Source organism: Megascapheus bottae, chromosome 17 (assembly GCF_031878675.1).
Source record: "Megascapheus bottae isolate mThoBot1 chromosome 17, mThoBot2.hap1, whole genome shotgun sequence".
NCBI classification, from domain to species: domain Eukaryota; kingdom Metazoa; phylum Chordata; class Mammalia; order Rodentia; family Geomyidae; genus Megascapheus; species Megascapheus bottae.
The window spans coordinates 772,468-785,532 of NC_143525.1; the positions used below are offsets into that span (position 1 = coordinate 772,468).

The 13,065-nt window shown below is 40.2% G+C and overlaps 1 protein-coding gene across 1 annotated transcript in view; it reads right to left on the reverse strand.

Moving 5' to 3' along the window:
- Positions 1-13,065, reverse strand: part of Zzef1 (zinc finger ZZ-type and EF-hand domain containing 1) — a 146,356-nt gene that overhangs the window by 66,422 nt on the left and 66,869 nt on the right. The window contains exons 19-26 of the mRNA XM_090349331.1: positions 9,590-9,749; positions 8,252-8,373; positions 8,018-8,140; positions 5,427-5,593; positions 5,269-5,350; positions 4,163-4,364; positions 1,988-2,136; positions 130-370 (exon numbers count right to left, since the gene is read on the reverse strand). Of these exons, the coding sequence (XP_090205457.1) occupies positions 130-370; positions 1,988-2,136; positions 4,163-4,364; positions 5,269-5,350; positions 5,427-5,593; positions 8,018-8,140; positions 8,252-8,373; positions 9,590-9,749 (1,246 nt within the window). The remainder of the gene's footprint in view (positions 1-129; positions 371-1,987; positions 2,137-4,162; positions 4,365-5,268; positions 5,351-5,426; positions 5,594-8,017; positions 8,141-8,251; positions 8,374-9,589; positions 9,750-13,065) is intronic.

A 13,065-nucleotide genomic window follows, 5' to 3' on the forward strand; every position in this document is an offset into this window, starting at 1 on the left:
GCAAGTACAACTAACAAGATGAAAGTATAGGTATCTGTTCATTTTTTAAAAATCTTCACTTAAATTAGGCCTTCTTAAACCTTAGCAATTAGTCTTCAGATCAAACATATTCCCTGTAATATAAGTTACCATATTTTTGCAGCTTCTCATATAAATCTGGAGTGCGATACACCAGAGCAGCAAAGGTGGCGTTCACAGCTTGATCAATAGTGGAACCAGCAACTATATCTGTCTTTGGGGCCTGTTTTCTACATGCCTGTATGAATCCTTTGAACAGTTCTGAATTTGGCCCACAGAAGTTCTGAGCAGGCTCTGACTGGGCAAAATCAAGGAGAAAACGGTGGCAGGGATCGTCAGGGATTTTCTTAACCTGGAAAAAGGGGGGGAAAATCATGTTTAACATAGTCATTCAAAAAAAATTGCTGAGTACCTCCTAAGTCAAAATGGAAGTATAAAATATGGTGCTTGTTCTTAGTATGCTAAAACCTATTTTAGAGAGACCAGACAAATGTATGGATTTAAAAAAAGGTAAATATAAATAAAACAACATTAAAACTAGCAGTAATATAAAACAAAATATTATCTGGTGTCAAATGCCTACAGGGGATACCCAGTGCTAAGAATTCAAAGAAGAAAATTCCAGGCAGGTTAAAGTAACCAAGAAAAGCCTCCTGGAGGCTAGGGCTAAGGGCTAAACCCTGGAGGATGAGCAGTCAGGACCCTGAGAAACACAACTACTAACAGAGGTTAAGAGTCAGCAGGGAGACTGACCTGGCCTGATGTCTCAGTTGGGGAGTGATGTGAACTAGAGTCAGATAGGTAAGGTGAAAGGAGACTGTAGAGAGCCTTGACTGTCACACTGAGGAGATTAGACTTCACCCTGTGGGCAATGGGAAGCCATTAATGGAGCTTGGCAGTGTAATGACAAGATAATGTAGTGATAAAAAAAAAAAACCAAAACACTTGGAATACCAATGTAATAATGCAGGCACAAGATGAAGGTCTAGATAAAGATGAAGGAAAGCAGAGATGAAGAGTAAAGCTGAGGAGGAAGGGACAAAGAAGGGCTTACAGTTGACTGAAGGGCAGGAGTAGCACAGGGATGAAGGAGAGAGAGCAGTAATTGAAGGATAGATCTGGGAAAACAATAGTGACCAGAACCAAAATAAACTGGAGATATTACGGCTTTACCCTTTGGAGTTAATGGGAATCAGGATGATTGAAATGGAAACATCTCATGGGAAGGAAGATACTAGGCCCTAGGAGAAGAACCAGAACTAGTAACTAATATTTAGGATTTATCCCCACAAATGGGACAGGAAATAAAGTAGAGAGGATAAAGGCTTGGATTGTGAGAAAGGGAAAGATGTCTGAATGAAGCCTATCCTTTAGAGAAGGAGGAACAAGGAAAGTCAATAAAGAAGAGAGACAGAATAGTGAGATGTAAGAAAAGCATGTGGACTGTCATAGGACCAATAGAAGAAAGAGTCTGAAGGAAGAAGATTCAACAGAGCGGTAACAGAGACTAGAAAAGGAAAAGTCATTGGATTTGTCAATAACCAGAGTAACCTGAGAGAGAAGAAAAAAAGAGGAAGAAAAAGGAGGAATCAAGGAGTTAAAAAAAAAAGAGTAAGAAGTAGAAACAGAACTAATATGTTAAGTTTTTTAAATATTTTTAAAAATATTACACACCTAAACTAGATACTATAGCTGAATGGAGAACAAAAGAGATGACACAAATCATTTAAAGTATGGCTCAGTAGGCTCTTGTATACTTGATAATACCACCAAGACACATTTACTGAAACAAATTCCATTTCATAGAAGAACCATCATTTCACACTTTTGAGCACCTGTGGAATACCAGCCCCTTGAGTTACACAGTAGCTAGCAGCTTAACGGAGGGGATTGTACAAATGTTTACAACTTAAAATGATAAATATTAACAATCAACTTTCACCTAGAGAATTGACAGAAGAATAAATACCTCCTTCTCATTCTGAAGTAGGTGAGTGGGCCAGCTTGCTTCTAATTCCAACCCTGGACAAATCTGATGCCTGAAGACAGGTTTCCACAATGGGGAATTCAGTACTGAAGCCATTTTTGCCTGTGGTACTGCCAGGTTACTGCCTAACTCTGAAGAAAAAGTATCTTATGAGAGTTCTGTTTTTAGCTCATTACACTGAAATTCTTTGAAAGACCAAAAACATGATTTTTTAAAACTTGGAGGAAATTCACATTTTTTCAGCATGGAATTGTAACATCTTGTAAATATACATCAAAGATTAAGCTAAACCGTAAGTCCTGAAATGCTGCTGTCCTATTGAACTTCAACTACAACTTCTGATTTAATAAACTGAATCTGAATGCTTCTATTCTGAGGCCTACCAAAAGGCTACTGAGGAATGTGGCAAAGTATCTACAATTTGTAAACCTTATTTAAAAAAAAAAAAAAAGACCAGGAGCATAGATAGTCTGGTGGTTGAGTGCTCGCCTAACATTCATGAAGCCCTGGGTTTGATTCCTTGGCACCACACACACACACAGTAAATGCCAGAAGTGTTGCTGTGGCTCAACTGGCAGAGCTCTAGCCTTGAGCAAAACATGTCCCAGTACAGTGCCCAGGTCCGGAGTTCAAGGCCCAGGACTAGCAAAAAACAAAAACAAAAAATTGTCCTAAATGTAAGGTACAGAAATAAAGAACAGATGGAAATCAATAAAACATTGTTATTTTTGAGTGTTAAGATTAAAGATGATTTTACTTTTCTTTTGGGTTTTCTCCATTTTTTTATCTTTTGATGATATTGGGATTTGAACTCAGGATCTATATCTCTTGTTTGGCTTTTTCATTCACAATTGGTGTTCTACCTCTTGAACCATACTGGCATTGGCTTAAACTCAAGGCCTTTACTCTACCACTTGGGCCACATCTCCATTCCCAATTTTTTGTTGGAGCAAAGAGTCTCATGGTCTTTTCTTCCTGAGCTATCTTTTAGGGTTTTTTGTTTTGTGTGTGTGTGTGTGTGTGTGTGTGTGTGTGTGTGTTTGCTCATTAATTAGAAATAAGAGTTACTGGGACTACTCTATCCAGGATGGCTTCAAATCATGATTCTCATATCTCAGCCTCCTGAGTAGCTAAGGTTATAGATGTGGCCACTGGCAACAGCCAAACTTTTTTTTTGGTACAAAACTGGGCCTTGAACTTGGTAGCTAATGCTTTTGCCCACTGGCTGGCATCTATCATCTGAGCCATGCGTCCAACTCAACAATGTCACATTCTTGTGTATGCTGGTCCTGGGGCTTAATCTCAGAGTTTGGGCTCTGTCCCCAAGCTTTTTTGCTCAACACTAGCACTCTACTACTTGGTCCACAGCTCTACAACTGCTTTTTTTGAGTGCTTCATTAGAGGTAATTCTCACAGACTTTCATACCCAGGCTGGCTTTGAACTTTGATCCTTAGTTCTCAGCCTCTTGAGTAGCTAGTATTAAGTATGAGCCAGCTATGACCAGCCAAAGTCACTTTTTAACAGAGATGGTTTTAGCCACCAAGAACATGATTACTACTGAGATGCTGCCTCTTCATAACTCTTTAACCATATAACTTTTATTTGTCTCTAGAAAATGACCATTAAGGATGAATGGTATTTTGTTTTTACAATCAGAAAAATGTTAAGAAATTATACAGATATAAAATACTCCTGAAAGATTTATTCTACAAATCTATACCTTGGGAAAAGATGGAGAATTTATCTTAGGAAAAAAATGTATATTCATACATCTATTTATGTTCACATAAATTTTACTTAAAAACATAATTTTACTTAAAAACATAATTAAACAACTATGCTTCTGCCTTCTAATTGGAGTATACTTAAATCTGTAAAAATGACCATGCTGCTACAAAACAGTCATCTCCCAACTGTCCTCCATAGATGGAGGGCATTCAAAACACGCTTTGTGATGAGGGTCAAAGCCTGAGTCAAGAAACTTCCCAATGGTGTCCAGTGGGCAAACTGGTTTGATTTGGTTTAAAGGAAACTAAAAGGAACATTATCAATAGCGTGCTCTATCGTGATATGACAACCATTTATGAGAAACAGTTCCCACATTGCTCTTCAACACAGTTATAATGAGAAAGGAAGGAACAAGACTGTGAACTTACGATGCACAGACTTGAGTGCCATGCACTGGGAGGCAAGGCGGCCCATCAGTCGAGAGACAAGGAGTTGCAAGTCTAACCCCCAAGACACAGCAACATCAGGAAGGCCATAGGCAGTGACAGTGAATTTGTAGCCCCATTCATTGTTACTACTGTCAGAATGAAAGAGGAACTGCAGCCGAGGACCATCTTTAAAGGTTACTTTCTAGAGACAAAAAGAAGTCATGTGGTCAAGGAGATGGAAAGTGGCAGCAACTTAGTATGAATGTTCTTTGCGACTAAAAACAAATCTTAAAAATGGTCTGTTTCTGTAAGTACAAAATTATTAAAGGAGAAATGTACAAAGATGATATCAAAGCACAAAATTTACAAAGCACAAAATTCACGAAGCAGAATTAGCAGAAAACTGCTGCTCAGCTTTTTAAAACTTGGGTGACTATCTGCTCAGCCAGTGATTACTGGCTCAGTTCTTTGCCTTCAACCAAGACCCCCTGATAGGAGAGCAAAGTCAATAATCTGACAATCTCTTAGTTTCCAGCCCAGAGATTAAACAAATCTGTCAACTAGGCTCCCAGTTTTCATCATGGTTTGAGCCCTTCTCTTGGATCCATTGGCCCTTAATTTATTCTGGACAACACTACAGACTAGGTATTAGCAAATTTCCTCTGAAGAGTCAGATGGATATACTTTTTAGCTTTTGTGAGCTACATAATCTCTGTTCCAACTGTTCCCCTTTACAAACAGAGTACCAAAGCAGCTGTTACAAATATGGGTGTGGTTACATTTCAGGAATGTGGCAGTATTAGGGGTTGTATTTACAGCTTTGAGTTCGCTCATGGCTGTCACTCTACCAATCAATCCATGCCTCCACTCTGGCTTTTTGCTGGTTAACTGGAGGTAGGACTCTCTTAGGTTTATCTGCCTAGGCTAGCTTCAAACCTCAGTCCTCAGAGCTCAACTTCCTGAGTAGCTGCAATTATGAACATTATAAACATGAGGCACCAGAGACTAGCTATCCCTTCTTTTTCCAAACACCATACCTCTATTGCTCCGAAGGTTAGAAAAAGGACAAGAATTTCTATTTACCTTGCTTTGGGAATACCACTCACCTTGGGCCATTTATAAGTGCCAACTTTTGTGTCATAGCGTGTCTTCCCACCTCTAGAGTCTGTAAATTCCAGATAATCATACCTGTGAAGGTATAATCTCTATTATATTCCTTCTCTTTTTGATCTGCTATTGCTTGGGAAAAATACATGAGTCTTACCTTTTTTCAGTTTCACACCTCTCATCAAATTCCACTTCAAAATAGGTTGCCCCTGGGCTAACAAAGACAGATACTTCATGGCAATTATTTTCATAGTTGTGGGCAGATTCCTTGGTCCATGTATGTAGAACCACAGGCTGTTCCTGTTGCCAGGTCTCAACATCCAGCTACGCAGACAAATGAGTCAGAGAAAATACCAGGCATTACTATACACATAACTGATACAACAGGCTATTTATCAGAGCTGTAGTTCACAGGCTTTGACAGCCCTGATGAAATTTTACACAGACTAAAAGATATACCTGATCTTCCTGTCTATACAGAGATCAACAGACATCCATCATTCAGCAGGTTCTAAGTACATTTTAACTATACTTTTGGGACTCATGCTTTTAGCTTTTATCAGTGACAGAACTATTTCTAAAACTCAGAGAAAAACACTGATTTAAGTTTAAAGGAGCCAGGTGCTGATGGCTCACACCTGTAATCCTAGCTACTCAGAAGGCTGAGATCTGAGGGTTGCAATTCGAAGCCAGACCAGGCACTAAACTCCCAGAGACTCATACCTCCAATTAACCACTAGAAAACTGGGAAGTTGCACTGTAGCTCAGTGTGGTAGAGGACCAGCCTTGAGCTAAAGAGCTCAAGAACAGTGCCCTCAAACCCAGAGTTCACGCCAAAAAATAAAGTGTAAAAGGTTCTAATTTTTACTTAGGAACTCAGCATATCTAAGACCATTCTTTTTTCCTCTTAAAAAATAAAAAAATCAGGGCTGGGAGTTTGGCCTAGTGGTTAAAGTGCTTGCCTAGCATGCATGAAGACCCAGGTTCGATTCCTCGGTACCACATGTAGAAAAAAGCCGGAAGTGGTGCTGGGGCTCAAGTGGTAGAGCTCTAGCCTTGAGAAAGTCCAAGGACAGTGCTCAGGCTCTGAGCTCAAGCCCAGGACTGGCAAAAAAATAAAAAATAAAAATAAAAAAATCAGCCAGGAGTTTGGCCTAGTGGTAGAGTGCTTGCTTAACATGTATGAAGACCTAGATTTGATTCCTTGGTACCACATACAGAGAAAGAAAAAAAAAAAGCCAGAAATGGTGCTGTGGCTCAAGTGGTAGAGCTCTAGCTCTGGGAAAGCCTCAGGCCCTGAGCTCAAGCCCAGGACTGGCGGGGGGGGGAAAAAAATCCATGGGGCCGGGAGTTTGGCCTAGGGGTGGAGTGCTTGCCCAGCATGCACGAAGACCTGGGTTCGATTCCTCGGTACCACATACTTAGAAAAAGCCAGAAGTGGTGCTGAGGCTCAAGTGGTAGAGCTCAAGCTTTGAGAAAAATCCAAGAACAGTGCTCAGGCCCTGAGCTTAAGCCCAGGACTGGCAAAAAAAAAAAAAAAAAAAAAAAAAAAAAAAAAAAAAAAAAAAAAAAAATCCAGCCAGGAGCAATGGGCGATGACTCGAGCCTATAATCCTAGCTATTCAGGAGGCTGAGATCTGAGGATCAAGGTTCAAAGCCAGCTGGGGCACAGAAGAACCTGAGACTCCAATTAACTTCTAGAAAACGGGAAATGAGGCTGGGCTTAAAGGTAGCGTGGTAGCCTTGAGCTGAAGAGCTCAGGGACAGAGCCCAGACAGAGTTCAAGCCCCATGATTCCCCCCCCCCAAAAAAAAAATCAACTAAATGTACATACCCTTTCTACTGCCACTAGGCAGTTATGAAACTCAAAAAGACCACGAACAAATGTTGTATAATAAAAATTAAGTAATGGGCTGGGAGTATGGTCTAGTGATAGTGTGCTCACCTAGCATGCATGAAGCCCTGGGCTCAATTCCCCAGAACCACCTATACAGAAAAAGCTGGAAGTGGCACTGTGGTTCAAGTGGCAGAGTGCTAGCCTTGAGCAAAAAGTGTTCAAAGATAGAGCCCAGGCCCAGAGTTCAAGTCCCATGATCGATTGAAAAAAAAAAAAAAGACTAGCATTCTATGGCTGGGAATATAGCTTAGTGGTAGAGTACTTGCCTTGCATGCATGAATCTCTGGGTTCGATTACCCAGTACTACATACAAAAAATGCTGGAGTAGCACTGTGGTTCAAATGGTAGAGCACTAGCATTGAGCAAAAGGCTCTCAGGGACAGTGCGGAGGCCCTCAGTTCAAGCCCCAGGACTGGCAAAAAAAAGACTAGCACTCTACACTTTAGCCACAGCTCCTCCATTCTTCCCTCCCAAACCCTAGCACTGGTTAATTGGAGGTAAGAGTCCCACAGGCATTCCTGCCTGGACTGGCTTCAAATTGAGATCCTCAGAACTCAATTTCCTGATTAGTTAGTATTACAGCTACAAGCAACTGGCTAGAAAATCTTTTAGACTTTATTTACATAGATTTTATATAACTTCTTATACTCTAAAATGATTAGATAAATGATATAGTTTCTTTTCTGCCTCCTTTCTAATCAAGATGATATTTATTATCCTTGTTGGAAAAACTACCAATATAAAGCTTCTAGAGGGAATTTATTTGTATATATCTGCAGTCTAGTATATTGTATTTGGTATAGTCACATCTCTGAAGAGCGGAAGAAATACAGGTTCAGGGCCAAAGTTACCTTGTTCAGTCCTCCTTCAGGGTCATTGCAGAGCTTCTTCAACAGCTCTGTGAGGGCACTGAACTCTTTCAAAAGTGTACAATGTGAAATGTCCAAAGTACAGAAGTCCAGGAGGAAGATGACCTAAAGGAAGATGAAGGAAGTACTCAATGGTCAGTGCACATGCGAGTGCTTCCTCCAGTCCCTCCCCCCACACCTCCACCCCATTCGTTTCAAATAGCCACTTTTCCTTACCAGTTGACGAGCTGCCATGGAAAACACTGAATTACACAATTTTTCTACTATGGTTTTTCCACTATACTGTGACAAAAGGGATTCCAATATCACTTTCATGCTTGCTAGAAACTGTCCCACATCTATCAAAGATAACGAAAGTAATTAGTATTTTATATGGTACGAACATCATTTACCAAGGACAAAGCTAGGGAGGGCTTTAGGAACTGACTACTGAAGCAGGGAGAAGGGAACAGCAAAGGCCTAAGTGGCAGGATCCAGTATTCTAAGCCATTTTGCCACAACTGCTGAGCCAAAATTTGACAGAGATGAAGTCAATGTCTCACAATCTGTTGGGTTTCATACACTTTTTTGTGGATTTATGGAATACAAATATCAATATTTTCAGTAACTTATAAAAGTCATCGTAGTAAAAGAAAAAAGTCATCTTAGTGTCTCACATTTTAAGAGCTCAAGACTTTCTTTTGGGGGAAGGGGGTTGACTTGATAAACAGACATAGATGGCTTGGATCTCCTGACAAGCAATGTATCACTTAAGAGAGCTGAGAACTAATGTGCAGTAGAATGTCCAAATTCTACATAAAAACACTTAACTAGCTGGATTCTGATGGCTCATATCTGTCATCCTAGCTATTCAGGAGGCTGAAATTTAAGGATCAAAGTGTGAAGCCAGCCCAGGCAGGAATGTCTATGAGACTCTATCTCTAGCTAACAAACAGAAAGCCAGAAAGAGAGCTGTGGCTCAAGTGGTAGAATGTTAATCTTGAGAAAAAAAAAGCTAAGGGACAGTGCCCAGACCGTAAGTTCAAGCTGAAGTACTGGCACAAAAAAAAAAAAAAAAAAAAAAAGAAAAAAAAGAAAAAGAAAAGAAAAGAAAGGGGAAAAGGCTGGATATTGGTGGCTCATGTCCATGAGATAGGAGGACTGAGGGTTTATGTTAACTTGATCAGGAAATTCTATGAGATTCTTTTAAGAGCTGGAAGTGGCTCAAGTAGTACCCATAGTACTACTAGCCTTGTGCAAAAAAAGCTCAGCAAGAGCACCCAGGCTCTAGCTTCAAGACCTAGAATTGGCACACGCGCACACACACACACACACACACACACACACACATACACAAAGACAAAAATAACTAGGGTATGTTGATGAGATAAGCTTATAATCGTAGCACTTGAGAGGTTGAGGCAAGAGAGTTATGAGCTCAGGGCATGCTTCAAGGAGATAGGGAAATACTGTCTCAACAAAACAAAAACTTCCAAACAGAAACAACTACAGATCTGAGCTGAAATATAGTAAACCCTCTACCTACTTGATGCATGAGCTGTGTATTATACTCACATTTTTCTATAAGGTCCACAGCGAGATCTTTGGCTCCAGAGTCTGTGCTCTTCAGCTGCAGATAGCACCAGGAGAGCAGGCTGCCTTGCACAGACCAGAACAGAGAGAAGAGCACAGAACCAACTTCCCCTGGTGCTTCACTGAGCATCAAGAGCTCACACTACAAAGAAACAGACAAATAGGAAGTGTCCATATAAGGTTGTTCCCAGAACCTGGGCAGGAGCCATCTCTATAGGAAAAGCTGTCAAAAAACTATGTGTATGGGGCAGAGTTATGAAAGAGCTATCAATCTAGTAGGGAACTAAGAAAAATGGCATTAGGAAAACTCCCCTATTGGTCTGCAGTTTTGTAAAACCTACAAATGGTATTTTGATCCATAAGACATTTTCTACACCCCAAGAAGCCCACTCTATTGTTAATCTCTTTTCTTTTTTTTTTTTTTTTTTTTGCCAGTCCTGGGCTTGAGCTCAAGGCCTGAGCAATGTCCTTGGACTTTCTCAAGGCTAGAGCTCTACCACTTGAGCCTCAGCACCACTTCTGGCTTTTTTTCTATGTATGTGGTACCGAGGAATCAAACCCGGGTCTTCATGCATGCTAGGCAAGCACTTTAACCACTAGGCCAAACTCCCGGTCCCTATTGTTAATCTCTTTCTTGTCATAAATAGTTAGTCTCTGGGTCCTTCTCCTGAGTCTTCAATCAAATCTCTCTCTAGTGGAGTTGAGGAAGAGTGAAAAGAAGGTGTGAGTCTGATCAAGGTGCATTGTGTGAGAATATGTATATGTCAAAATAAAATTACCCTGTATAACTACTGTTTAACTATAATAAAATGTGGAAAAAAACAAAAAATTATTAAAGGACAAAAATAGTAACATTACATTTTATAGCAATTTATTTGAAAATGAAAATATAAACTGAAACATCAAAAATAGTTATGTCAGAGTCATGTGACCTCTTTATTAGGATTAAACAACAACAAGCTAAACAGACCTGCTAATGATATTACTGACATTATAAGACTGAGGGCAGTGATCTCATCAAATGTCACCTCTTCATTTTTGGAGAAAGATATCTAATTTTAGGCTGAAGTCCTATGGCAAGGTATTTAAGATCTAGGAGATACATGTTATTTTTAAATGGTAAAAATATCTAACTGAAAAAGAATAGAAGCCTTTATTATTTTTTTTTCTTTTTGTGCCAGTTCTGGGACTTAAAATTAGGGCCTGAGTGCTTGCTGTCCCTTAGCCTTTGTGTTCAAGGCTACTCTCTACTACTTGAACCACAGCTCTACTTCTGGCTTGTTTTTGGGGGGGTGTGAGGAAATGGGAGGTGGTTAATTGGAGATAGATAACAGTCTCATAGGCTTTCCTCCCCAGACTGGCTCAAACTATAACCCTTGGATCTCAGCTATCTGAATAGCTAAGATTAATCCAGAACCCGGGAAAACAGTTAATCAATCAATCAATCAATTAATTAATTAACTAATTTTGCCAGTCCTGGGGCTTGAACTCAGGGCCTGGGCACTGTCTCTAAGCTTCTTTTGTTAAGATTAGGACTTGTACTGTACTACTTGAGCCACAGCTCCACTTTCAACTTTTTCTGTTTATGTGGTACTGAGGAATCGAACCCCAGGGCTTTATACATGCTAGGCAAGCACTCTACCATGAAGCCACATTCCCAGCCAAGGAACCTTTAATTTTTCCTTTTTTTTTTTTTTTTTTTTTGCCAGTCCTGGGCTTGAGCTCAGGGCCTGAGCACTGTCCTTGGACTTTCTCAAGGCTAGAGCTCTACCACTTGAGCCTCAGCACCACTTCCAGCTTTTTTTCTATGTATGTGGTACCAAGGAATTGAACCCAGGTCTTCATGCATGCTAGGCAAGCACTCTACCACTAGGCCAAACTCCCGGCCCGGAACCTTTAATTTTTAAAGGTATAATTTCCAAAGGACTGAAATTGGACCACTGTGTAGAATCTCTATATAAGAAAGACATTTTTAGAAAAAAATATTTTCAGTTGGGAGAATTAACTAAATGACTATAGAATTTAGAATCTGTAAATGGAAAAAGCAGCCTTGTAGTTTGTGATCTTCCTACCACTGAAGATGCTTAGAGATTTTTGTTGAACATTAACACATATACTAGCAAGCCCAATACCTTAAAAATGTGCATTCAATTTGTGTCTGATATTTTTGGCCACTAAAAAAAGAGGTTTGTAAAAGCTGGGTGTGGTGGCTTATGCCTGTAATCCTAACCACTTAGAAGGCTAAGATCTGAGAATCTCAGTTCAAAGCCAGCCCAGGCAATAAAGTCCATGAGACTCTTGTCTCCAATTAACCACTAGAAAACCAGAAATGGCACTGTGGATCAAGGGGTAGAGTGGTAGCCTTGAGCTGAAGAGCTCAAGGACAACACCCAGGGCCAGAGTAGAAGCTCCACGATGGACTCCCCCTCAAAAAAAAATAGAATAAAAGAAAATTAAAAAATAAGAAGTTTGTAGGGCACGGAGTTTAATCTGGTGGTAGAGTGCTTGCTTAGTATGTACAAAGACCCAGGTTCAATTCCTCAGTACCACATACATTTTTTTTTAAAAAAAAAGCTGGAAGTGGTGCTGTAGCTAGCTTTGAGGAAAGCTCAAGGACAGAGGGAGGGGAAGAGGAATGGAAAGAGGAGGGGAAGGAGGAGGAGGAAGAGAAGGAAGAAAAGGAGGAAGAGGACTCTAAAAATCTACTTTAAAATAATTCTGATCCTTCTATGACTCTTTGTCATCTTTGTTCTTTGGGTTTTCTTTGAAGGAACATCTAACCCCTAGAGAGAAATTCTGGCACATAAGAACTACAGAATATGCTAATATTAGCATTGTCTGTAATTAATTCCTCTAATTCCACTGAAATGAACCCATATACCCCTCCAAGTAAAACAGATAATTATGGTAGATCATAAAGGGACTACTGTGTGATTATAAATGACAGCACGTGAGTGAATCTCAAAAAAAATGTTAAGCAAAACAAATACTTCACAGAAGATTGTATGCTATATAAGTCTCTCAAGTTCGAAAACAGGCAACACCAACACATTGAACAGGGATAACTAGAAAGAAAAACAAGGAACCTGTAGATATAAAATTAAGAATGATGTCGTTGGAAGATGGCGCCAAGACAATAGGGACCCAGCCTAGCTCTCTCCCACAAAAAGAGAGAATCTGGGAATCCCGTGAGCCAACTACCTTAAGAAATCCACAACTACAAATTCAAGAAGCAACAGCGAAGTACACAAGCCGGAAAAGAAATCCAGATAAAGCTTATATCCAACATTCTCAAAGAATCCAAAACGCAAGGACGCCTCCAACAACCCTCTCCACTGGCTTCAAACCGCGAAAGCCGTAGTGGAGGGAGCCAGGCCCGGGAAGCCCCGATCTCCAGCAACTCCAGCAAGTGGCAAAATCCAGACACAGGAACCCACACAGACCAGGCGCGGGCAGCA